The sequence below is a fragment of the Cololabis saira genome, chromosome 13 (assembly GCF_033807715.1).
Source record: "Cololabis saira isolate AMF1-May2022 chromosome 13, fColSai1.1, whole genome shotgun sequence".
NCBI lineage: Eukaryota > Metazoa > Chordata > Actinopteri > Beloniformes > Belonidae > Cololabis > Cololabis saira.
Window position 1 is genome coordinate 30,846,443 of NC_084599.1, and position 27,975 is coordinate 30,874,417.

General features: G+C 41.3%; 1 protein-coding gene across 2 annotated transcripts; it reads left to right on the forward strand.

Moving 5' to 3' along the window:
- Positions 1 to 771: 771 nt before the first annotated feature.
- LOC133458588 (glutathione hydrolase-like YwrD proenzyme) lies at positions 772 to 21,831 on the forward strand. Of its 2 annotated transcripts, XM_061738636.1 has the most exons (12): positions 772 to 933; positions 4,023 to 4,176; positions 4,256 to 4,409; positions 8,575 to 8,781; positions 12,797 to 12,949; positions 13,029 to 13,119; positions 14,302 to 14,473; positions 15,301 to 15,457; positions 17,839 to 18,021; positions 18,294 to 18,378; positions 18,893 to 18,988; positions 21,289 to 21,831. In XM_061738636.1, exons 1-12 carry the CDS (start codon positions 834 to 836, stop codon positions 21,426 to 21,428), a joined length of 1,692 nt encoding a protein of 563 aa, XP_061594620.1. In that variant the 5' UTR covers positions 772 to 833; the 3' UTR covers positions 21,429 to 21,831. The 2 variants fall into 2 exon arrangements, with proteins under 2 accessions (XP_061594620.1, XP_061594621.1); XM_061738637.1 differs by lacking the exon at positions 18,294 to 18,378 and having other exon boundaries at positions 21,289 to 21,425.
- The last annotated feature ends 6,144 nt before the right edge of the window (positions 21,832 to 27,975 follow it).

Below are 27,975 nucleotides of genomic sequence, written 5' to 3' on the forward strand. Positions count from 1 at the left end.
TTCTTATAAATAATAAGAGATTTTGGAAATGTTATTTACAATACAAAATATGATAAATGGTTCAGAAGAATAAGAATAAGAAGTAATTGTTATCAAGGGAAGATGGGATTGGGCGATGGCAATGGTCTTAATTTTGACAGGGATGATTCTGTAATAAAAAAGTGAAATGGGAATATGTGATAATAAAATCAGATCACTTGAACTTTGGCAGCTGAAATTTGGTATGACGATAATAGGCCTACATTTCAAACAGCTCACCACTTCCAATATGGTAAACCATTAATTAATTAATCATTATCAATTACATGTGCTTATTTTCTTTTCTTGTCACTTTGTCTTTATTGGATTTTCAGGTAATTACAGATGCACATTTTTACCAGATTACAAAGATCTGTATATTCACTGTGCAACAGAATAAGCAATCTGAAATAAAAAAGCAAAAACAAATGCAAAAAACAAACAAACAAACACAAATAAAAAGTAGAGAAACATGAACATAAACTTGTGGGTTAGCACATTAATAATCTATCAAAAAAAGAAAAGAGAAAGAAAAAAAGGTCCGCATCCTTATGCTTTTCTCCAGATAAAATGTCCACATGTGATTATTTTCAGCTTCAGTTTAGGCTAGTGATGTTTTCAGTTGTATACGGTTGTATGAGTGTAACTAATAGAAAAACAAAATATAAATACAGTTAGATCAGCGTCATCTGTGATCTGTTCTCGCGCCGCCAGACGAACTTGATCGATTACCGAGCAATCGAACAGCAGTTGAAAGTCCGCTATACTTTCGTTGTCTCATCTTTGATGACTTTTTGCGTGTTATTGTGTGCAAGATGAGCACCGACCTGCCCTTCACCTCGCGCCGGTCGCCCGTCGTGTGTCTGCACGGCTGCGTGGCGGCCAGCCAGCCTGCAGCTGCAGCCGCGGGACTGGGTGAGTGGAAGAAGCTGCTGCTCTCAGACCCCCCCTTTAATTAACAATATCAGCTCATAGACAAGTTAAAAACAAGGGGCGTGGCCACAACTATATATCAATATATTTAAAAAATGGCATATAAACCTTTAGCCCTAGATGCAATATGGAGAAGGGGATATACCTGACTGGGAACCCAAATTTCAACTGGAATGAAGTATGGACCAATATAATATCATCTTCCAGAAACCCAGATCATCAGCTGATTCATTTTCAATTTGTAGACAGAACTTATTTAAGCCCTCGCAAGCTTTACCATATGAAGATCCTGGTTAGCTCTTTATGTACACTATGCTCTCAGAATAAACCAGGAACCTTCATCCTCAGAGGTGTCAAAAGTATTCACATTCCTTACTCAGGTAGAAGTATAGATACTAGAGCTTAAAAATACTCCTGTAGAAGTTGAAGTATCAACTCAAGTTTTTTACTCAAGTAAAAGTATAAAAGTACTGGTTTCAAAACTACTTAAAGTATAAAAGTAAAAGTAATGTAAGGGGGAAAAAGCCATTAAGGACAAAAGCCATTGAAAATGAATGCATCTTAGTATAATGCAAATATATTAAAGAACCATATATGTACTATTGAGCATTAACATGTGTTTCAGAGAGCAGAAGATACGATGACTAGTTGCCTATAAGTATTGTAATGGTGCAAAAAGTCAAACTTCAGAGGCATGTTATCATTTATCCTAACCTTTATTGGAATGTACATCCAAGTTTAGTTGCAGGAATCTGAGGGCAACGGATGTAAGAACAAAACTGGACAAGAACATCTGAAACAACCACAACCAAATTCACTCTATCCGGATGGAGCAAACTGGATAGTTTTTTTTTAAAGGCCGAAATGAAATAGAGAGGCTGTTTTTAAAATGTAAGGAGTAAAAAGTACAGATAATTGCGTGAAAATGTAAGGAGTAAAAGTAAAAAGTCGTCTGAAAAATAATTACTCCAGTGAAGTATTTGTACTTCGTTACTTGACACCTCTGTTCATCCTTATGGTCTGGGAATGCCAACCTGTCGCAAATTTCTGGCAACAGGTTGCAACTGCATTATCCTCGATAACAGTACAGAATATTCCAATAAACCCTCAAACACTTATTTTAAATAATTTATCAACAATCAATGGTTCACTATGTCAAAAACGAATTTTGCTTGCTGGTCTAACAGCAGCAAAAAAGATAATTGCAGTAAGATGGAAACCAAAAAAAAGAAAATACAAATACAAATCCACTACTACATTTGGTATCTGACTTTTATTGAAATTATCTATCTGGAAATATCTACAGCCTGAATCCATAATGCAAAACAACAAAATATTTTATTTTGGTATTTGGCAGCAGGTAAAATTAAAGGCAAAATTTGAAAGATGTATTTAAAATTGATATAGACTACCTTGTTGCAGCTATCCTTGTCCAGTTTTTGATATTATTATGTTTTGCCTTTGTTTTTTTTTTGTCCTTTGTTCTATTATCTTTGTATTATCTTTTTTTTATTATCAATTGTTTTCATCGAATGCTTAGGTCCAAGGGGTGGGTTTGGAAGGGGGTGAGAATATGCGTCAATGTTTGTTTAACATCATTGTGGATGCCACCGTTGATAATAAGAAAATCATGAAAAATAAATAAAAACATTTGATCACAAAGATTAATAGTGTTGCAGCACAGCAGGATGGAGAAAATGTAACAATCCGACAAAAAATACCAGACATACCAACAAATTCCCACTAGCCAATATTGAAACTTATTTCTGTTAATATTATGCAAAAATAAACATGTAACACTTGAGTCCTGCTCCTGTCAGCTGTTTTTTCAGTCTTAAATCTGTAACCAAACAGTTTGGATACACAGCTGGATATGCAGTTGGTCAAATCAAAATAAGTCCAGGTCTCTCTGTTGTCCCCCCTCACCAGAAGACACGATCAATTTTCCTCAGACTGGACTCATGGAGATTTTTTGGTCATGTCAGGACAAATGCCACATTTCCACTGTAAAGCAAGGTGGTGGAAGGGGAATGGTTTGGGCTGCTATGCAGCCTCACTGTACGGCAGAATGTTGTCAAATCAAATGTGATGTATCCTGTCTGACAGGGAACATGGTTCAATATGGGATCATGTGACAGCAAAAACCTCTCAATCACAGTGAGATGGAAAATATTATCATGGGACAGTCCAAGTGTAGACCTCAACCTAACTGAAATGGGACCGTAAGACGGATGTGTGTGAAACAGTGTTGTAAAGAAGATAAGGCAATGTTTCCTTCACTCAGATGTGAGAGACCACAAAATGACTATAGTTTAAAGAAAGTGTACTTTTTTCATACGATATTAGATTCAACACTTAAAGACAAGCCTTTGGAAAAATCTTCTAAAAGAGAAATGCTACTGTTAGGCCTGTGTTGAAAAAATCGATTTCCCAATTCTAAATCGATTCTCATATTAATTCCTAAAAATTGATTCATATGTCTAAAGATCGATTTTTTTTTCTTTTATTTATTTATGTTTTTTTTTTTTCATCATTACATTACAACTTTTGGTCATTTTTTTGTTTATCCCCAAAAAAGTTTTGTTGGACACGAGAATAACTGGTGCCATGTTTTTACCTTTAAATATGTTTAAAGGTATGAAAACATTAGAGTGTTAGGTTATAATTGCATAAATTGTCTATATTTCATTACTTTATATACTGTATATACTTTATAAAACCAAATGCTCAAAAATTAAAAACCAAAATAAACCGAAAATGGAACAAATAAAAACAGAACGTGGGAAAAAATAAAACCGATTTCCTCCGTCTCTGTTTCCTCCCTGGATATGTTTGATAATTCTGCCCCACGATGTTACAGTCATAATTCATGCAACAGCTCATAAAAAAACAGTTTTAATAACACTAACCCAAATCAATATCGGAATCGAATCGGATCGAATCAAGTCTTGATAATCGATTCTGAATCTTAAGAATCGGAATCGAATCGATTCTTGACATTTGAATCGATCCCCAGCCCTAACTGTTATATAAAAGCTGGTTTATGGAGATGGGTATATGTTTGTGTTCAGATGTCCTGAAGCGCGGGGGCAACGCTGCAGATGCAGCAGTTGCCGTAGCAGCAGCTCTTGCGGTAACTGAGCCTTGCAGCACCGGTCCTGGTGGTGATGCTTTCTGCTTGTTCTACAATGGAAACACCGGAGAACTCAGAGGGATTAACGGCAGGTAGGGCTCCCCTGATACTTTTTTCATTCTTAACCTCCTCATGCAGAGTAATTATTTTCCCTTTTCTCTGTGCCCTCAGTGGTCGTTCCCCTAAAGCTCAGACCCTCGACTTCCTGGAAGGGCGTGGCTACACGGCCGAGGCCCCTCCTTCAGATTTTGATGCTTTGAATGCTACTGTACCAGGAGCCCCTGCATGCTGGTGTGATACTGTACAACTGTTTGGAAGTCAAAAGGTTTGCCTGTTTGTGTTGTTTTTTTGGTTGCCTTTGCAACCAAAAGCTCATTTTATGTAATCATTTACTCAATATAAACATTTAAGTATAAACACTACAAAAGTAAACAAGTTGACAAGTGAACACACACACTTACAAGTGAGAGTCTTTGCTCTGAATCAAGGAAACATAAACACATTTGGGAAAAAAATATTATTGGGCTCTGGGGATGTTTCCTGTAATTAGTCAAAGCTGCAGTAACTTTGCCATTTAAGGCAAAATTTCAGCAGGTCCTTCAAAACATGCGATCTTCCACTTTAATACTCCAGAGAAATGGTCACATTGCTTCTCTTTTTAGGTCAGGAAGGTCAAGTAAAGAGAACAAATGACACTTTTAACTGATTTCAATTAAATGAACTGTATTGATTTAAAACTTCCCTCCCAACAAGTCATTAGGAGTCAATCAAATTAAAAAAAAATATTTGATTGAAAAACACAAACAAACCTAATTATGCAACATTTGACTTAGGGAAGATCATGTTTTAGATAGATAATTGAAATAAACAATGAACTGTAACCATTATTAGGTTAGATGTGGTGCAAATCCCAGTACTCGCATGGAAATTTAAGAAATTACACATTTACACGATTATGTGGTTATATGAATTTTAAGAATTTTATTGATTTCTTTTTATTATATATATTTTTTAACAATTAGTTCATTAAATATACATTTTAAACATCTGGAATGAAAACCAACTTCTTCTATTGACACAGTTAGGTGAAAATCAGCCGTTTTACCAGTGCATGTGTTATTTACAGATTGTAGAAGGGATACAGTGTCATGAGTGGAATTATGAATGAACATCATGGCTAAAGCTTTCCATCTTGGAACTGCAGTGTAAGAACATGTCAAAGATTTAGGGAAGATGCACTGTGGTGAATGCTGAAGTGTGTCGGTTCAACACACAGTCAACATGGCAATCAGAGCGGATAAATGACGAACAAAAGGCCAGACTAAATCACCAGGTAAAATGGGTATTTCCAAGATTATTCTAAAGAGAAAAAATATCCTTAAATCCTGAGTTGGAATAGGAATACAAGGAATACAAAGGCAATCTGACAAATGATAAAGAAAACCAAGGAGCGGATACGAGGGTGGGTAATATGTTAATTTAATAGCAAAGCAAAAGCACTATTTCAGAATAAAGTAAAAAAACTCACCAGCAAATACCCACAACCATGATACCTCACCCTTTGTTGGTGGGGGCACGAGCTGAATTTGATGAGTGAAAATTAAAGCAGCACAACGGAACTTTCAGCTTTGTTGAGTTTGGCGCCTCCTTTGGACAAAAATCGGTAGTGCTTTACCAGAAAGAACACTCCATTTCCCATGAGCACCAGCGCGTACTGCCGGAAAACCCCCGTCCCCGCCGCTGCATTTGTTTTGATGAGAGAAGACGGGACGGACTTTCAAAACGACTTTTCTGTTTTCAGCGGCCGTTTGCAGGATGGATAATGAAGAGGTAATGTATCTATTTTTGGCTAAACAATATAATATGACGATGTTGAAAAACACTAAGTTCAAATTGGTTTTATTAAGTTGTTTCAGCGAGATAATGCGCCTTACAAACTCATACGCTCTGCACCTTTTTCCTGTCACGTTTTTTAGAGGGACTTCGTCATAAATTAGTAGTCCAACATACTTACTGACAAAATAAAAAAATACTTTATAACCTGTGAATAACTGAATGCCCATTCCTTATATTTTGCAGATCAGCCCTGCACAATTTTACAGCTCTCAGGAAAAATACTAGAAATGTTCTATACATTTTCTTCGCATTGCATTATTTCCTCTAGTGCTGTAATTCTATTCAATTGTATTATTATTTTATAAAGCTTCCTCATTGCGAATTACACATTTTTATGATCACTATTATTTCTCTGTCTGTTGTTGATATTGTCAGTAATTTTAGAATTACCAAAAAACCCAAGACGAATCCCCAGTATGTGAAAACATTCTAATTTTGATTCTTATTGATCATAGAATTCTACATTTACATTTGTATCATAACAATTCTGTCTCTTGTTTTATCAGGAATCTGCTGTTCGTGAGAACACCTCTACCTCTGCATCATCAGAGTTTGAATCCCCACAAAGACAGAACCGACACGCAGCATATATATCATATATATATGCATATATATACATATCGCCAGTTTTTGCTCTGGCAGCATGATGTTTGGAAAATAAGAGACACCTTTCCAGACCCAATGGGACAGTACACTGGTTTCAGGGCTCCCCGTCTTCTCTAGAATGGAACCTTTATGAAGATTACTGCAAATATTTTGATATTGTTTTTTTTTTGTTCCATTTTTTCCTGTACAGTTGTCTTTGTGTGTTTAAAATAAAGACATTTGTGCAAAACAAGACATACTTTTATTTACACACCTTTCAGAAAATAGAACATTCTTGAACTTTGTCATTTGCATAGTGACAGCAGTTATCCCATACATACTTATTATAAACAATAAGTAATCTGTATCACAGTAGCAGTAATGAACAACTGTATGACAGGATAAATTACTGTGAATAAAGTAAACAAGTGTAAATAGAGTAGTAGAAAAATAAACTAAAAATAATGAACTGATAATAAAAACTGAACTATGAATCAGTGTAAGAAGTTACTGTAAATAAATACAATGACTATAGTAGCAGTAGCATCTTGTGTCCATCCATGTTTCGTGCTGGGAGAGTCCGCATGCGATACACTGCTGGAGTGTAGGAGAACCTTCCCTGCATGAGGATGTGATTCTGGAAGTTTTCCAGATCTGATGTAGTCCTGCAGAGTGTGAGAATAAAGATACAAAAACATTATGTCTTCCTGATAATTACTGACCTATAAATCATGCAACATATTTTGTTGATCACAAGTTTGAATTTTTTTCTTTGTTGAAGTCACTGTAATTATGCAGAAAGTAAAAGCAAGTAATGTATAGCTATAGAAAAATTAGAGAAATGTATATATTTATACACTCACAAGATAAAACGACACATTATAAACACCATAAGGTTTCTTTTACTACTCTTGTTATTATTTTAATATAATTCCAACAAAGTAGATTTCTTTTATATGCTTATATAGTGTTTATATTGTATTCTTTTTATCTGGGAGTGTATACTTTGCCTATATATTTCATTTTTCTGGCTATATTTTACTATATCTACAAATGTGTTGCTTTTACCATCAGTGTATAAGTATCTGTATATACAGACCTGAAGAGTCAAAAGGTTTACATAGATATTGACATTTGATACAGTAGCAACACTTACACCAGCTGTAGTAGTTTCAGGATAATTGTTTTTTTAAAACACACTGACATAGGTGTTGACAAAAGTGCATACCTGGAGGTGATGAACGTCTTTACATCCTTCAACCATCTCTTGTCCAAGACGACGGCGCTACAAGGGCTTGTAGCGAGTGAACGCCGGGCCAATGTTTATTCTCCACCGGGCATTTAGCTTGTTACTCTCCCGCTTTCTTTTTTTCGCCTCCTCCGCTCCGTTAAAACTTTTATTTTCTTCGTTTTTTTCGCTGCTTCGGCCATGATACCAACTCCTCGTTTAGCTCAACACCAGCTTCTGCTGTGCTCAGCCTCTGCGCTCCACGCCCCGCCCATTTTTGTCTCGACTACGAATCGGGAAGGAGGGGGAAGTGACGTATGTGCCGTAAAGCAGTCAAAGTCGTAAAATTTGTAGTTTTTTAGTGTGGCAGGGTTCCTACCATGCTCCTCAAAGTTACATAGTGCCAGTGAAAGCAATACAGACCCCCTCAGATCATGACAGAGGTGTCATTAAACCTGTTGAAAGTTGATGTACCATCACAATGACTCTGGAAATATGATATTAAGGTGGAAAAGTTACGTAGTGTCGCTTTAAGAGGTTGAGTGTATTTAATCATACAGGATCTTAAAAAGTACGGTGCTGTTTCATGGTGCGCCACACTCTTACCAATAAATAATGGTAATGAAATTATGTACGGTTTATTTTTCCTCTCACTCAGAAACACTCATGGAAAACAAGTGCATCGGTTTTGGCCTCTGTGTGTTCCCTCCTGACACAATGACCCAACCCTTGGAGCTCAGGGGCGTTTCCTGGAATGAGCTTCCTCTGCTTTCTTGTCCAGCTGTCCTTGCAGGAGGTCCTGAGTGGGGCGGTGGAGCTGGCAGAGGTGGGGTTTCCTGTTGCCGAGGTAACAGCGTACCAGTGGGCGTATTGGGTGGCCAGTCTGAGGGATGCTGGGAAAGAACTGGATGGAGTCTTGCTGATTGATGGTCAAGCACCCAAATGTGGACAAGTATTCAGAAACGCTGCGCTGGCTAGAACCCTAAAGGTAAAAAAAACAAACAACTATAAACACAATATGGACCACTTTTCCCCCCAAAACATATTTTATTCAGAGCCAGTTTTTTATGTTTGTGATTTTCAAACCTTTTCTGTCATGTCTCCTTTTGGAGGTGGAAAATTCTCCAGGAAACTCCTTTGTTTATCCATATATTTTTTTCAAATAGTTTTGATTAAAAACCATGAAAACCACGACCACTTCCATATTTTCTCTAAGTAATTCACTGTTTTGATTAAAATAAACAAACACAAACAAACAAACAAAAAACTGTTTGGTCGATCAGACTGCTTTTTCAAGAACAGAGGTGGAGCAAAGACAGCAAAATTGGCCTGCCATTGTATCCCAGGGCCATTCACAAAAATAAAAATTAAAGGAAAAAGAAAACAGGTGGAATATTGGGGCAAAGGAAAAGTCAGATGTAAGGGCCTTTTTTAAACTGCATACAGCACTACTAGGGCGATTTTTGCCAAAATGTAGTTCATTATATTCAGCATGTGAAGAACTGCACAGTCAGCAGCATGCCAGAATTATCCAGGTGATTCACTGCTTCCAGGAAAATTACATTAGTGCTGTCCACCTTCACAGACTTTCAATAAGGCTGAACGAAGCATTAAGTCACGTGATCCTTTGGCTTCTGCAGAGCAAAGTGAAGGCTCTTTTTCTTCGTACAGGTCGCTGCTATGTTGCTCAGCATGCCGATGGGAACCCCCCTCATGTTTGTCAAACAAAGTTAGCTGTAGCTACCAGCTCCTTCAGCAGATCTCTGCCAAAATAGCTGCAGAGCTGCCGGCAGATGTTTACAGCACAATATCCAGTTTGACATGTTGATTCGATAGGGAAATACAACAATGACTGCTCTTAGCCGACGCTGAGTTAGAACAAATGGTTATTATACAAAACATATACAAATGAGGAAGTGATAGTGGCTGGCCACTGGCTGAGCCGACTGTCAATCACTCATACTAGAAACAAATGTATTGCCTTATATAAACTCTCCTGACATGGTACAAAAACATTCACCCCCATCAGAATTGTCTTGGATGTAAAATCAAACGATTGACACCAAAGTGTTTTTTTGAATCAGGCTGTAGATATGTATATTTTTGCTCTAAAGTTGGACATGTTAACATTGGTGACCAACTCGCCAAGGAACTGCAACGAATCCCAGGTCCACATGAGACTCCATCTGGAAGTGAGAGGGCTAACACTTTTCTACCTCACATCCTAAATCCCATAATATAATGCGCCATTGCAGCAGAAAGTAGTAAGAGAAGTCACATGACTGCCTTTCCATTGAGCCATAGTATAATTATTGTCATGGTTTGGTTTTTTAAGGACCCAAGTGCAGGAGACAGAGGGAGGCTGGAGGCAGGAGTTCTCAAAAACAAAAAGGGTTTTAATCCAAAAAGGCAAAGCAAAGCGCTGCAGAGCAGGATAAATACAAAAAACCAGGATCAGGACAAAAACCACGAGGAGAGAACAGTACGGACCGACAGGGAACCAAGGAATGACAAGACAAGATATACTGAAGGGATAACGAGACATGACGAGACACAGGTGCAGACACAATCAGGGCAGATGGGACACAGGCGGGGCAAGACAGAAACTGAAAGTTACAAACTGGGGGAAGTGTCAAACCCTGACAGTACCCCCTCAAGGGACAGATCCCAGATGTCCCCAGAGTCCTAACCCAGGGTGGGCGGAGGGGGCCTGGAGGAGAGCCCAGGCCACACACGGCCAAAGCTCCGGGGGCCGCCCTCGGGACCGAGCAGACCAGCGAGAGAGCTCGGGGGGGCGTCCCCGAGGCCTAGGCCTGGGTCTTGGCGGGGGGCGTGACGGGGATTCCTGGCGGGACTCGGGAACCTGACGGGACTCGGGAACCTGACGGGGCTGCGGGACCGCCTCAGGAACAGAGGGCTGCGGGACCGCCTCAGGATCCGGAGTCGGGGCTGACAGGAGGCGGGGAGCCGGAGTCGGGACTGACAGGAGGCGGGGAGCCGGAACAGGAGCAGACAGGATGCGGGGAACAGGAGCAGACAGGATGCGGGGAACAGGAGCAGACAGGATGCGGGGAACAGGAGCAGACAGGATGCGGGGAGCCGGAGCAGACAGTATGCGGGGAGCCGGAGCAGACAGGATGCGGGGAGCCGGAACCGGAGCAGACAGGATGCGGGGAGCCGGAACCGGAGCAGACAGGATGCGGGGAGCCGGAACCGGAGCAGACAGGATGCGGGGAGCCGGAACCGGAGCAGACAGGATGCGGGGAGCCGGAACCGGAGCAGACAGGATGCGGGGAGCCGGAACAGGAGCAGACAGGATGCGGGGAGCTGGAACCATCACCGGAGGAGGAACTCCAGCAGGAGCTGAGGCGTCCAGGACCACCGCTGGAGCCAGAACAGGGGGCGATGCGTCGAGGACCACTGCTGGAGCAGGAACAGGCTGGGGCTGGCGCTGACGCCGTCGCTTCCCCTGGGGCTGAGAACCCCTGGGCCCGCCTCGAGCCAGGCTTGTTCCCCAGAAGGGGGAAACAGGCTGGGATGCGTCCAGGACCACCTCGGGAACAGGAAGAGGTGCGTCCAGGGCCCCCACCGGAACAGGCTGGGGCTGGGGCTGGGGCTGGGGCTGGCGCTGACGCCGTCGCTTCCCCTGGGCCTGCAGGCTCCTGGGCCCACCCAGAGCCAGGCGTGTTCCCCAAAAGGGGTCCCAATACTCCTCCTGGCGCAAAAACTCCATAAGGGTGAGGTAGTCTCCCGCTGGGTCCATATGGTCGGTCCGTTCTGTCATGGTTTGGTTTTTTAAGGACCCAAGTGCAGGAGACAGAGGGAGGCTGGAGGCAGGAGTTCTCAAAAACAAAAAGGGTTTTAATCCAAAAAGGCAAAGCAAAGCGCTGCAGAGCAGGATAAATACAAAAAACCAGGATCAGGACAAAAACCACGAGGAGACATGGAGGAGAGAACAGTACGGACCGACAGGGAACCAAGGAATGACAAGACAAGATATACTGAAGGGATAACGAGACATGACGAGACACAGGTGCAGACACAATCAGGGCAGATGGGACACAGGCGGGGCAAGACAGAAACTGAAAGTTACAAACTGGGGGGAAGTGTCAAACCCTGACAATTATATTTACCGTGGCATACCATGTATTAGCAACTGCAACTGCTAGACTAGTATGCAGTGCATACTGTATACTACAACTCCACATGCACAATATGTTGTACGTAGTTTTAGTTTAGTTACATTTTGCCAATTAAAAAAAACAAACAAAAAAAGTTGCTGTCCGAACCGTCTGCACCCCCAGCATGCCACCATGTCCCTTTGCAGAACCACTGGTATACATGTAGAAACTTAACGTTTAACGCTGCTATAGCCCATTAAAACTGAAATGATTCTTATTTCATGTGAACTTGTCACCCTGATTGTCTACTCGCGTGTGGGTAATGTAATATTTATAAAACCACTCTCATTCTGTAGTTTCCTGTCAATGAAAATTCCCTCAAAATATGGCTGAGGTCACTGTGGGTTCATGCGAGTGTATCTTTGTCCGCGTCTGTGTCACCACTAAAATATGCACGGACTAATTCTGTTCTGCACTACTTCATCAAACACTCACTCATTTGTAATGCGATATTGCAGGAAAACAGTAAATGTGTGGCCATTCATACAGATATTCACACACAGGCGGGCGCATGCACGCTCACACGCGCTTACACGTTTCATTCGAAACAATAGCAATGACCTCAGCCTCATAATGGATGCTCATTCCAATGTGATGACGGTTTGTCACTTCCTTGATCACACATTGTCACCCAAGTTCCGATTCAGCTGATAACATTGATGAAACATGATTCAGAGCAGCGGCCAGCCCTTTCCATCACCGGACACGTTTCATGTACAAGACAACCCGAAGTGCTCAAAGAAGTAATCACTGTATAGTTCACTGGTTTAACAGCTGAGTACCACTTATGCCTAACTGTTACACACATGGACATATCAACAGGAGCTTGGTGAACATGGTAAACCAGCTTTCTACCATGGCAGAGTGGCCCAAGCCATCGTTGACGTTATCAATCAGAATGGAGGGGTCATGACCTTGGAGGACCTCAGCAGCCATGACAGTGAGGTCGTAGAACCTATAAGCACGGAGTACAAGGTCAGCGAGGAGAGAAGCTTATCATATCTGTGTTTTAGCTACATGGTCAGTGAGGTGAATGCCTTTGTTGTATGTTCAGGGTGTGCGCCTGTGGGAACTTCCTCCCAACAGTCAGGGACTGACCGCCCTGCTGCTGCTTAACATCCTGGAGAACTTTCCTGAGCTTAAAGGTAATCACAGTTACGCTGCGGATGTCCAGATGAGATGCACAGTGTTTCAAATGTTCAGCAGAAGTCCGTGGAAGTAGATGAATTTCCCCCAGAACCTATTTTTACAACACAATCGCAGTGGCTCCAGTGAGCCGAGGTGAACGAACTTCTCTTAACAGCAGTGTGTCTGCAGCTATCGCAGCGGTTATAGATACAAAATGTAGAAGGGATGTACTTTTTATCTTCCAGACGGAACTCGGCTGTACATGCTATTAAGCATCACGGCTCGTCATGACCCTTTAGGTCATTTTTGTTCATTTTTTTCTAATCTTACGCATACTGTTGACTTTTAAACAGTCGTTCCATTAACAGATGCTTGCTCACTTAAAGAAAACAAAGATCTGAAATTTTGACTCATGATGCCAACCCAGTTCATTACTCCACCCTGCATTATTTGACAGAGAACACTGAATGTACCAGGCATGAATCACACGAGATACCCCTCTGACCTGGAGTAAAGTTCATGCCTCAGGTCACATCTTGTCGTATACTTGTATCTAATACACTGTAATACATTAGTGATGCATAAGAAATGGCAACTAGAGAGGATTTTACAAGCTTTTGAACATTGTTTTTTCTCTTGTAAATATCTGTCTCTGAAAGGTATTTCAGCTGAGTAGTTAATTGTATTAAAAAAGCATATGGAGTGCATTAAAGATGCAGCAAATGTGCAATTATGGTTCACTAAGAGTAAAGAGCAACACACAGGAGGCCTTGAGCCACAACATCAAGTAACGTGTTTGTTATTCAGATTCCTGAAAACTACCAGTTTAGATTGAATAAAACTTGATTGAGTTCCTCAAACTATGAGATATAAATTCAGCTTTGCGGGATCGAAGCAGGTCTCTGCTATAACTGTTGAGGAAATAATTCCTTGAATTTATATTCACATTCTCAAATCAGCAGACAAAGAAAGCAAGGAAATGAACCATTTGCAAAACTGAAACGATGAGCAGTCTACTCTTGAATTCCATGTTTTCACTGTAACCTTTGATGGGCAATAGAAAAACATCTTCTGCATCGTATTCTAAAATTTCAGCACTTCTTCTCTAGCCTTCACACTCACACACCAGTCAGCTTAATCAAAGGACTGTGGCTGAGTATTTATGTGCACTAATATGTTTCCTGCCTGTGTGTCTGCAGCTGTAGGACATAATAGCTCTGACTACATCCATGTGTTTGTGGAAGCTGTGCGTTTGGCAGTGACAGATGGTCTGCGTTACCTTGGTGACCCAGACCACGTGACCGTCCCTTTGGAAACCTTACTGGACAAAAGCTACAGCTGCCAGCGAGCACAGCACATCAGCATGGAGAGGTGTGTGTTTCTGTTTGTGTGCGTTTGCCGTGCCAGTGTGTACCAGTCGTCCTCTGTTGACTTTAGATAGGACTGTAGACTCTTCCTCCCCCAGACATTTAACGCCCATCTCTTCTTGTATCATCAGTCCATGTATATGATGGGGTGTACGGCTGTATGTTTTGGCAACAGTGTGTATTCACTGGTTAGTCCTACGGACTTTGAACAATAGGACTTTATTAGCTCTAAAACAAACAGACTATAAAAGTATAAAACAACATTATAACATAATAACATGCACTAATGTGTAAACACAAACACAGTTTCTCTGTGGTATTGAAGGCTTAGGACTTTTCTGTCGTTTTAAGCTCTACAAATATTACTACTACTACTAATAATAATAATAATACATTTTATTTGTAGAGCACTTTTCATGAATAATCTCAAAGTGCTTACATAAACAAGGGAAAAAAAATCAAGACACATAAAAGACTAGAAGTAAAAAAGGATAAAAATAATAAAAACATCTAAAAAAGACCAAGGAAAGCCTTCCTGAACAGGAAAGTTTTAAGCCCCTTTTTTTTTTTTTACTGAGCTGAATCGACTTTTTTTGCCACCAAATTTAACCCAATACTATTATACTTGATATACACAGCTTTGTCACTGTTTCTGTTTTGTTATACACACCCATAAGAAACCAAACAAGAGATAAAAATCCTGGAAAGGTGTTTAAATACCAAACGTCCTTATTGCGCTGTTTCCGACAGCAGCTACTAACTTTTCTTTTGACATAAAACTCAAAATGTTCTTTCTCAATTATGTTATTGTCTGTTTTGATGAATGTGCAGGACCATGGAGGGGGTGGAGCCCGGCCCAATGACAGGAAGTGACACGGTGTATTTCTGTGTGATTGACAACCAGGGAAATGCGTGTTCATTTGTCAACAGCACCTACATGGGCTTTGGGACGGGACTGGTCCCAAAGGACTGCGGATTCTCTCTGCAGGTCTGAAAGTGCATGATTTTAATGTTGTCCCTTTTTCATTGAGGTGTGTTATAAATCACAAAAATATGAATCATTTTGCAGTGTTTAGAAAACATTTCCAGTGAACTTACCGCACGTTAGCACAGCCAGCTGTAATTCTTTTGTCTCCACATAATATGCAGAATTATGATGACTTTTAGGGGCAGAGATGATGCAGATCATCCTGGCATGGGTGTGAATTTATTTACTTTCTAGAAGATTGATGGATCGGAATCAGAATCAGAAAAAAACACCAGGTTGATGCAAATGCGGAATTTGATTCAGCAGACTTTTCTCCAAGGGTTCAATATGATATGAAATAAAAATATTTAAATAGATGAGATGAAATAGAATAAAAGTTACAGCAATTAATAAATAAGTACCCTATATACAAGACAGAACCGATATTTCGAAACATGAAGATATCACAATATTCAACACTTTGGAACTGTTGAAAGTTCAGCAGAGCGTGTGCAGAAATGTTTCCTGACCCTGTATCGTTACCCGTCCTGGATGGAGCGAAGGACGGCCCCCATTATTCTTTCTGCAGACCGCTGCAGTCTGTATCTGCTCTGTTTGGTGGCCGATCAGAACCAGACAGCGATGAAATGGCTCAGGACTGACTGGATTATGCCAGAGTAGAAAGTGATCATCAGCTCCCGGGGCAGCTTAAACTTCCTTAGCTGTCTCTGGAAGTACGACCTCTGCTGCACCTTCATACGGACAGAATATGTAAATAAAAATATTGAATTATCAACATCAGGCAACAAAGGCAACATAAAGGGACTGCTCATCATTTATTTTTCTTTTTTTCTTACTTTTGCTTGTGTAACATTAAAAAACAAAAGAAGGCAGTGTTCCAATTTGTATGTGAAGCCAAGACTAAAAGGGCATGTTATCCTCAGCATGAATGGAAAAAGTTGCACATTTTCATATTTTATCAGCCTGTTTTGCATGTAAATACTTCTTTACTAGGACTGGAATGAATAGCTTCCTTATGTTGTTTCCATGTGTCCACTTTAACCTTTTCACTTCAAAAGTTTCACTTAGCGGGACACATTTAATCTTTTCTGGTTCCTGTGTTTTTAAAACTGCGTGAATACAAATGCACATAAAGTATAACACTACGTTTTTCAATCTATTGAACAAAACCTGGGCAACAATCCAGAAGCAGTGTGGAAAATCAATTGATCATCAGAAATTGTGACCACTTCTATAAAGTTAAGGTTTGGCAGTTTGTATTAATGTGTGTTTTATCACAATAGGAACAAGCAAAAACATTATCTGTGACCTTAGAGATGCAATGTTTACTTCCTGACAGTCTGGGAAGGGTTATAAGGCCATTTCTATCTGGAGTCCATCCATCTTCAGTGAGGAAGTGAAAACATTTTCACTCTGCCATGCATCTCCTAGAACAGGGGTTGGCAACCCAAAATGTTGAAAGAGCCATATTGGACCAAAAATACAAAAAACTAATATTTCTACAGCCGCAAAAAATGAAAAGTCTTGTATCAGCCTTAGAATGAAGGCAACACATGCTGCATGTTTCTATATTAATTATAACTGGGGGAAAAATTTTTTTTCATTATGCACTTCGAGAAAAACGTCTAAATGTCGAGGAAAAAGTCGAAATGTTGAGAAAGTCGAAATGTCGAGAAAAAAGTCGAAATTTTGAGAAAAAAGTCGAAATGTCGAGATTAATGTTGAAGTACAATCTCGAGAAAAAAGTCGAAAAGTCGAAATGTCGAGAAAAAAGTTGAAATGTCGAGAAAAAAGTCAAAATTTCAAGAAAAAAGTCAAAATGTTGAGAAAGTCGAAATGTCGAGAAAAAAGTTGAAATGTTGAGAAAAAAGTTGAAATGTTGAGAAAAAAGTTGAAATTTCAAGAAAAAAGTTGAAATGTCGAGATTAAAAAAGGAAAAAAGAAAAAAAGAAGAAAGAAAAAAGAAAAAGAAAAAAAGAAGAGAAAAAGGAAAAAAAGTGAAACATTTTTGAAAAAGCTCCAGGAGCCACCAGGGCGGCGCTAAAGAGCCGCATGCAGCTCTAGAGCCGCAGGTTGCCGACCCCCGTCCTAGAAGATGTGCAAAAAGTCAAAGTTCTCCACCTCAGGCTCCACAGGCCTCGGTTAGCATTTCAGTCTTAACTCTATATTTAGAAAAAAAAACTGTACAAGCATGGTTTGTTTGGAAAGACTTCTAGTCCAAAGCCTCATCTATTCATTTTATGTGACTTAATCTTATTTCAAACTGCACTAAAAGAGCTTAAAGCAAAAATAAAAAGAACAGGACTAAGTAAAGAGAATGAAATCCTTTCTACTTCGCTTCATCACAACATCACAATGACGGTTATTTTTCCCTCTCGCAGAATCGTGGCGCCAACTTTTCACTGCGTCGCGGCCACAGAAACTGCATAGCTGGGGGGAAGCGGCCGTATCACACCATAATCCCAGCGCTGCTCACCGACTCCAAAACCGGCTCACAGAAGCCACAACTTCTGGCAGCGCTCGGGGTGATGGGAGGTTTCATGCAACCGCAAGGACACATCCAGGTACGCAGACACTAAGACCTGCAGGGAGGTAAACCATGACATGCAGGAAACCCACACCGTTCATGCTCCACACTGATCAAAGACTGGACTACCACATTCTAGATAAAATTATTACTATTTTTGTAGTCTGATTTTATGATATCTTCTTGGTTTCTTACTCGACTTACACAGCAGCCAAATTAACATCAGCATACTGTACCTTTCTGGATCTGTTTTAATATTCTATGTACTTTTATAAACATCCTATTACCTGGTCTTGCTTTTGTTTTAAGGTGTTATTGAACATGTTGGAGTTCGGCATGAATCCTCAACAGGCTCTGGATGCACCGAGAGTCTTCGTGCATTATAACCTCAAAAGTATGCCTTATATCCTTTGCACAAATTCAGTTAATGTTTAATATTGAGTGAGAGTGTCCTGATTAAATATTAATGATAATGGATGTTCAAGCAAAATACCAACTAAATACAATTAGTTGTCTTGATATTTGTTTTATGTTCATTAACAGGTTAATGAAATTATTTCAAACTTTTTGGGTGGTATTTTTGTGATTCTAAGAAGTAAATAAACCAAGTTCTCTGCTCTGCTTTGGCATAATCCAATTATCTTTTTCTTAGTTAAAAATTCTGAATAATAATAAATTACTCTTTAACTTTTAAGCTTTATGTTTACAATGAAATTAACAATGTTTCATGCGAAAATGCATGTGGTTTTGTACTTCATTACAGTCCGGTTTAGTAGTCAGAATGAGTCACATCTTTAATGTCCTGTATCTTGTAATCTGTGCAGTTTGGAGGAAAAAAACAAACATGTTTTTATGAGGCATGAAGAAAAGCTTTCAAAAACGTATTCTGGGTGGTGATGTCTTCGCAGCTGCTCAGTGGTTGGTCCATCTGGAGGAAGGGATCCAGCAGGAGGTGGCGGAGGAGCTGAGGAGACGAGGCCACCAAGTCAACTGGCCGGTCACAGGTACTGCATTTATGTTCAGAACTGCTACCTGACTTTTCTGTATTTCTCCACCTTTCTTTGCAGCTGAAGTAAGCCAGTTCTACTTTTCTATTTGTTTTAAATATACATTCCCCCGCATGTACATCCTTACAAAGTTAACGAATCACATTAACTGTTATATTGATGCACAGCTTGATAACGTCCACAAACAGTACAGTTACTAAAACAAATTAAAGCTGCAAGCAGCGATGAACGGGCCCTCGCACCCTTGTGCACGTTCAGGCGTGCTGCAGTGGAAGTGCTTGTATGACTTGCATGTAGATTCTTCAGGCCAGACATTTAGCGGATGACAACACCCACGATTCTTTATATCAAACCATTCAAAAGTTATGGCAGAAAATAGGATCTATCAAATATCGACCAATCAGAAAAAGGGGCGGGGCTAATTCATGCCAATTAAGGTCAAATACTCAAAACCGAGTTTGATGACACCACCCACGACTCTATGTCAAACCATTCAAAAGTTATGGGAGAGAAAAGTATTCTAGGGGGCGCTGATGGGCTGTTAGGCCATGCCCATTAATGCAAACCATGAAATATCAAATTTATCACCAGGCCTGGCTTGCAAGCAAAATTTGGTGACTTTTGGGGAACTATAAAATATGGACCAATCAGATGAAGGGGGGGTGCGCTTTTTGGCGTCTATCGTCGCCACGGTAATGCTTTTGACTGAGAAAAGTCATACACGTTGTCGCAGGATGGAGACGCATATTTTGATGTATAACACACCTGGGTGAACGTTACGGTTCGGGCCGTACTAACTGCCGAAGGAATGGCATAAATTGCGCCAAAATTACACGATTAATTGAAAATGGCTGACTTCCTGTTCGGTTTCGGCCATGGCGCCAAGAGACTTTTCTTTGAGTTGCAACATGATACAGGTTTGTAGCGATTTTCGTGCATGTACGTCAAACCATATTGTGGGGCTTGAGGCACAAAGTTTTCTAGGGGGCGCTGTTGAGCCATTAGGCCACGGCCATTAATGCAAACCATGAAATATCAAATTTTTCGCCAGGCCTGGCTTGCGTGCCAAATTTGGTGACGTTTGGGGCACGTTTAGGGGGCAAAAAGGCCCTCATTTCGTCAGAAGAAAGAATACAAATTCCTACAGATACAATAGGGCCTTCGCACTGTAAGTGCGAAGGCCCTAATTATTGCATGAAATTAGTGTCGTTAGTTTCCATAACGCTTCTCTCTTCCTCTTCTCTTCCACCCGCTTGCAAACGAATATTAACCATCAGATGTTTAGTATTTATGCCATCTGTCAACTTAACTCGTTATTGAAGACTGGCCCACTGTCATCACCGGTTTAAGGAGTATTTGTCTTTTTGCAAGTGCAAGTGTTAGTACACCTTCTTTTAATCATATGGGGGTGTGTGTGTGTGTGTGTGTGTGTGTGTGTGTGTGTGTGTGTGTGTGTGTGTGTATAAAGGCATAATAAAACTAATCTGATTGTCTGGATGATTTAAAAGGGCAAATATATCCTCAGATGAACGAAATGACAACATGCTTTTCGCTGTAGATCCACCTTTAGCATCAAAAACTTGCAGTTGTCGTTTCCCATGAGACTTTATCAATCTCTCATATTGTTATTGAGTCATTTTGGTTGTTTTGTACAGTTTTGCTTCTCTTAATTGGGGTTTTTGCAAATTTGCTTACGCACATCTGTTTGAGGTCCCATCCCAGCATTCAGTTGGCTTGAGGTGTGAACTTTGACCAGGCCCCTCCAAAACCCTGACTCCTTTATTTTTCACCCATTCTGAAAAATTGTTGCTGTGCTTCATGTTGCATGTCTCAATATCAACCAAGCCTAAGCTGGCTTCCCTCCAGTGTACAGCGAAGTTTGCAGTAAACTCAGTGACTATACCAGATGCAGTTTTGCAAATGTCACTCATGCTCATGTTCTTTTTAAACAGAAAATGATTTTTGTTCTCAGCTAAACATCTGGTTTTATGGAGGTCTGCACACATGCTGATGATCAGTTCATCAAGAGGTGATGATTAGCAGCACCTGGCTGAAGCTTTTTGAATCCATGAGCAGTGGCTTCACTAATGTTTAATAAATAATACAACAGTCACAAAGTTCTGAACTTCTATATGCTTAAAACTAAAACCCACTGCAATCAGACAGTTTTTATTGTGATCACCCTTTAATATGAACTGTAGCTGACAAGATTTCTATTATTAACTGTGAATTGCAATTGTGCCATGTTGGTTAAACACGACTCCAAAGGTTTATTTTCGGTTTTCTTACACACACAGGCCGCAAGAGGTCTCAGTTTGGGCGGGGACAGATCGTTACGGTGGGCGACTGGTGGAATCCGTCTCAGGTCAAGTGTCCTTCCAGAGTGCTGTGGGCAGGATCGGATCCCAGAGCAGATGGATGTGCTCAAGGATACTAGGAACATACGAGGACAATGTCCTCTAAATCATACAGCTTTGATATTTTGAAGTGATCTGTTAAAAGTAATCAGATAACCGATTTGAAGTCACCCTCATGAAGTGCCTTAAGTGCAGAAATGTTCTGCAGAGAGGAGAAGTCAGATAGCGTGACTGAAGTCATCAAAGAGCTATCTGTGCAAAACAAGAACTGCTCCTCCGGTTGAGGATATACGGTGCTATTTCAAGGTCAAGGATGAGCAACATATATCAAGTTTTAGATAATGAGTTATGTAAGCGTGAAGAGTTGCAGCTCTGTTTTCCCTTTCCCTTAGAGCTGTAACTCATATTGTAACTAGGGACCACCTTAAGGAAAAAAAAGAGAGGGGTCGGCAGAGTGCGCTTCAGAGCGGTAGGAGATTGTAACTGAACGATCTGTGTCTGTTCTCCTTGCAAGTAAAAAAAATACCTGCAAGGAGAGGTTAAAAAATAAACCTCTTGTCTTTCTTTCTTTTGTATTATGTTGTATTCAAGAAGATTATACATATTACACAAGTCTAAGGTTTTAATAGCCTTTTCATTTGTTGATTTAGTGATTAGTTTTAAGTAAAGTTCCATTTCTTTCTGGAAAACATAAAAGCAAGGGGTTTTCTTTGAAAATGTACTCTTATGAATATGAAATTTGGCAAGAAATAAAAACAGATTTATCAAAAAGTAACATTTTGAGTTGAGAATGGGACAGACACATATCTAGACGAGGAAGTACAACTGTCTTTAAAAAGCATTAAGGCGCCTGATGGAATAGCATTAGCGACAACTGAAAATTCGCTTCATCTGACATTATTACTAGAAAACTTAAAATGTATACGGATTTTTTTCATAAATCTTGCCGCAATCCGGCCTCAAGCTCCTTTAACTGGAAGTTTTTCCACATTATAATTACAAGACAATATGAAATGAAGGCCTCCAATACGAGAGAAAATATGGTGGGGAATAAAATTCCAGATTGAGGTGGGATTCTTTATAAAATTTTTCGCCCAATTAATTTTAAATGAATTGTTTAAAGTTTTAAAATCCAGGAAAGGAAGCGCTCCAGATTCATAAGTATTCATTACTATACTTTTTCTAATGTAATGTGTACGATTTTTCCATAAGAAATTAAAGAGCAGAGTTGGCTTGCTCTTAAATCTTGCAATATAAATGTGTATATTACAATACTTTTGCTGTCAGGAAGAATATTCTCTCATTAGCTCTCTGTGTGAGTCTCTGTAGTTTGCAGCTGATGATAGTGACATTACTAAGTGAATTAGTTAAATTTTTGATTGTTTAGACAAAATTACACAATAATAATGCAGAAAAGTGGTGATATCTGTCTTATACCTCAGATTAGTTATGAAATGTGTTAATTAGGGCCCGAGCACTTGCAGTGCGAAGGCCCTATTGTATTTGCAGGAATTTTTATTATTATTAGGGCCCGAGCACTTGCAGTGCGAAGGCCCTATTGTATTTGCAGGAATTTTTATTATTATTATTATTATTATTTTTCTTCTGACAAAGTGATGGCCTTTTTGCCCCCCTTAACATGCCCAAAAAGTCACCAAATTTTGCACCCAAGTCAGGCCTGGCAAAAAATTTGATATTTAATGGTTTGCATTAATGGGCGTGGTAAAATGGCTCAACAGCGCCCCCTTGAAAACTTTGTGCCTCAAGCCCCACGATACGGTTTGACGTACATGCACGAAAATCGGTACACACCTGTATCATGGGACAACTTAAACAAAAGTCTCTTGGCGACATGCCCGAAACCGAACAGGAAGTCGGCCATTTTGAATTAATCGTGTCATTTTGGCGAAATTTATGCCATTCCTTCGAAAGTTAATTCAGCCCGAACCGTAACGTGCCCCCAGGTGTGTTATACATCAAAATGTGCGTCTCCCTCCTGCGACCACACGCATTACTTTTCTCTTTCAAAAGCGTTACCGTGGCGACGCTAGACGCCAAAAAGCGCGCCCACCCTTCATCTCGTTGCTTCAGACAGAAAAAACTTTGCGCCTCAAGCCCCATAATACGGTTTGACGTACCTGAACGAAAATCGGTACACTCCTGTATCATGTCGCAACTAAAAGAAAAGTCTCTTGGCGCCATGGCCGAAACCGAACAGGAAGTCGGCCATTTTGAACATTCTGAATTAATCGCGTAATTTTGGAGCAATATATGCCATTCCTTCGAGAATTAATTCAGCCCGAACCGTATCGTGAACCCAGATGTGTTATACATCAAAATGTGCGTCTCCATCCTGCGACTACACGCATTACTTTTCTCTTTGAAAAGTGTTACCGTGGCGACGCTAGACGCCAACAAGCGCACCCCCCCTTCATCTGATTGGTCCATATTTGATAGTTCCCCAAAAGGCACCAAATTTGGCATGCAAGCCAGGCCTGACGATAAATTTGATATTTCATGGTTTGCATTAATGGGCGTGGCAAAATGGCTCAACAGCGCCCCCCGGAAAACTTTGTGCCTCAAGCCCCACAATACGGTTTGACGTACATGCACGAAAATCGCTACACACCTGTATCATGGCACAACTTAAAGAAAAGTCTCTTGGAGCCATGGCCGAAACCGAACAGGATGTCGGCCATTTTGAATAAATTGTGTCATTTTGGCGAAATTTATGCCATTCCTTCGGCAGTTAATTCAGCCCGAACCGTAACGTGCACCCAGGTGTGTTATACATCAAAATGTGCGTCTACATCCTGCGACACCACGCATTACTTTTCTCTTTCAAAAGTGTTACCGTGGCGACGCTAGACGCCAAAAGGCGCGCCCCCCCTTCATGTGATTGGTCCATATTTGATAGTTCTCCAAAAGTCACCAAATTTTGCATGCAAGCCAGGTTTGGTGATAACTTTGATATTTCATGGTTTGCATTAATGGGCGTGGCCTAACGGCTCAACAGCGCCCCCTAGAATACTTTTATCTGCCATAACTTTTGAATGGTTTGACATAGGAAGTCGTGGTTGGTGTCATGGGACTCTGTAATGAGTTCTTAAGCTTCGTTGGGCTTAATTAGCCCCGCCCATTCTTCTGATTGGTTGTCCCGATTTTCTGCTATAACTTTGGAATGGTTTGACATAGAGAGTCCCGCTTCCTGATTCAAACGTCTGCCGGCCCCGCCCCCCGACCAATCAGTGGCGAGTAGGGTGATGACGGCCCCGCCCCCCGACCAATCAGTGGCGAGTAGGGTGATGACGGCCCCGCCCCCCGACCAATCAGTGGCGAGTAGGGTGATGACGGCCCCGCCCCCCGACCAATCGGTGGCGAGTAGGGTGATGACGGCCCCGCCCCCCGACCAATCAGCTGCCTGTAATGTGGTGACGTCAGAAATAGTCCCGTGCTCAGCCCGGTTAGAACCTTGGCAGAATGGATGCATAAAAAGTAATAATAAAATAGTAGTGTTATACTAATATTTATATCTTACAAATATTTAAAAAATTAGGAAAAAAAGTTCCTGACATTATATCGCTATGTTGGTCTCTAATAACCCAGTAAGTCAAAGTGAAAGTAATAGTTGAGTCTTAGCTCAACCAGAGCATTACGGTCTATGGTGCCGGAGGTCGGGAGTTCGAGACCAGCTGTATACCGAAAGTTTTTTTTTTACATCAAAATTTTCGTCTCTGTCCTGCGACGACGCACATTACTTTTCTCTTTCAAAAGTGTTACCGTGGCGACGCTAGACGCGAAAAAGCGCTCGTACCCTTCATGTGATTGGTCCATATTTGATAGTTCTCCAAAAGTCACCAAAATTTGCATGCAAGCCAGGCCTGGTGATAAATTTGATATTTAATGGTTTGCATTAATGGGCGTGGCCTAACGGCTCAACAGCGCCCCCTAGAATACTTTACTCTGCCATAACTTTTGAATGGTTTGACATAAAGAGTCGTGGGTGGTGTCATGGGACTCGGTATTAAGTCCTTGACCTTCATTGGCCTAAATTAGCCCCGCCCCTTCTTCTGATTGGTTGTTCCTTTTTTCTGCTATAACTTTTGAATGGTTTGACATAGAGAGTCGTGGATGGTGTCATTTCTGATATGCTTATGGGGGGCGGTGGACGTGAGTGCGAGGGCCCGTTCATCGCTGCTTGCAGCTTTAATTATTATTATTATTTTCCTGACAAAAGGAAGGCCTTTTTGCCCCCCTTAACGTGCCCAAAAACTCACCAAATTTTGCACCCAAGTCAGGCCTGGCGAAAAATTTGATATTTAATGGTTTGCATTAATGGGCGTGGTAAAATGGCTCAACAGCGCCCCCTTGAAAACTTTGTGCCTCAAGCCCCACGATACTGTCTGACGTACATGCACGAAAATCGGTACACACCTGTATCATGGGGCAACTAAAAGAAAAGTCTCTTGGCGTCATGCCCGAAACCGAACAGGAAGTCGGCCATTTTGAATTAGTCGTGTCATTTTGGCAAAATTTATGCCAATCCTTCGAAAGTTAATTCAGCCCGAACCGTAACGTGCCCCCAAGTGTGTTATACATCAAAATGTGCGTCTCCATCCTGCGACAACACGCATTACTTTTCTCTTTCGAAAGCGTTACCGTGGCGATGCTAGACGCCAAAAAGCGTGCCCACCCTTCATCTGGTTGGTTCAGACAGAAAAAACTTTGCGCTTCAAGCCCCATAATACGCTTTGACGTACATGAACGAAAATCGGTACACACCTGTATCATGTCGCAACTAAAAGAAAAGTCTCTTGGCGCCATGGCCGAAACCGAACAGGAAGTCGGCCATTTTGAACATTCTGCATTAATCGCATAATTTTGGAGCAATATATGCCATTCCTTCGAGAATTAATTCAGCCCGAACCGTATCGTGAACCCAGATGTGTTATACATCAAAATGTGCGTCTCCATCCTGCGACTACACGCATTACTTTTCTCTTTCCAAAGTGTTACCGTGGCGACGCTTGACGCCAACAAGCGCACCCACCCTTCATGTGATTGGTCCATATTTGATAGTTCCCCAAAAGGCACCAAATTTTGCACCCAAGCCAGGCCTGGCGAAAAATTTGGTATTTAATGGTTTGCATTAATGGGCGTGACAAAATGGCTCAACAGCGCCCCCCGGAAAACTTTGTGCCTCAAGCCCCACAATACGGTTTGACGTACATGCACGAAAATCGCTACACACCTGTATCATGGCACAACTTAAAGAAAAGTCTCTTGGAGCCATGGCCGAAACCGAACAGGATGTCGGCCATTTTGAATTAATCGTGTCATTTTGGCGAAATTTATGCCATTCCTTCGGCAGTTAATTCAGCCCGAACCGTAACGTGCACCCAAGTGTGTTATACATCAAAATGTGCGTCTCCATCCTGCGACTACGCGCATTACTTTTCACTTTCAAAAGTGTTACCGTGGCGACGCTAGACGCCAAAAGGCGCGCCCCCCCTTCATGTGATTGGTCCATATTTGATAGTTCTCCAAAAGTCACCAAATTTTGCATGCAAGCCAGGCCTGGCGATAAATTTGATATTTCATGGTTTGCATTAATGGGCGTGGCTAACGGTTCAACAGCGCCCCCTAGAATACTTTTCTCTGCCATAACTTTTGAATGGTTTGACATAGAGAGTTGTGGGTGGTGTCATGGGACTCTGTAATGAGTCCTTAAGCTTCGTTGGCCTTAATTAGCCCCGCCCCTTCTTCTGATTGGTTGGCCCGATTTTCTGCTATAACATTGGAATGGTTTGACATAGAGAGTCCTGGGTGGTGTCATCAGATTCTTTATGGAGTCCTTGACATTCATTGGCCAGAATTAGCCCCGCCTCTTCTTCTGATTGGTTGTCCCTTTTTTCTGCCATAACTTTTGAATGGTTTAACATAGAGAGTCGTGGGTGGTGTCATGGGACTCTGTAATGAGTTCTTAAGCTTCGTTGGCCTTAATTAGCCCCGCCCCTTCTTCTGATTGGTTGTCCCAATTTTCTGCTATAACTTTGGAATGGTTTGACATGGAGAGTCCCGCTTCCTGATTCAAACATCTGCCGGCCCCGCCCCCCGACCAATCAGTGGCGAGTAGGGTGATGACGGCCCCGCCCCCCGACCAATCAGTGGCGAGTAGGGTGATGACGGCCCCGCCCCCCGACCAATCAGTGGCGAGTAGGGTGATGACGGCCCCGCTCCCCGACCAATCAGTGGCGAGTAGGGTGATGACGGCCCCGCCCCCCGACCAATCAGTGGCGAGTATGGTGATGACGGCCCCGCCCCCCGACCAATCAGTGGCGAGTAGGGTGATGACGGCCCCGCCCCCCGACCAATCAGTTCCCTGTAATGTGGTGACCTCAGAAATATTCCCGGCTCAGGCCGGTTACAACCTTGGCAGAATGGTAACAGAAAAAGTAATAATTAAAATAGTAGGGTTTTACTAATATTTATAACTTACAAATATTTAAAAAATTTGGAAAAAAAAGTTCCAGACATTTTTTGCTATGTTGGTCTGTCCTAAGCCAGTAGGTCAAACGAAAGGAATAGCTGAGACTTAGCTCAGCCAGATTATTGCGGTCTTTGGTG

What these genes read in the sequence shown, in the direction of transcription:
- LOC133458588 (XM_061738636.1), top strand. Translation starts at nt 834, where the DNA reads ATGAGCACCGACCTGCCCTTCACCTCGCGCCGGTCGCCCGTCGTGTGT. An exon ending in CTCAGAGGGATTAACGGCAG is followed by an intron (nt 4,177 to 4,255) that starts GTAGGGCTCCCC and finishes CTGTGCCCTCAG; the next exon opens with TGGTCGTTCCCCTAAAGCTC. An exon ending in CGCTGGCTAGAACCCTAAAG is followed by an intron (nt 8,782 to 12,796) that starts GTAAAAAAAACA and finishes ACATATCAACAG; the next exon opens with GAGCTTGGTGAACATGGTAA.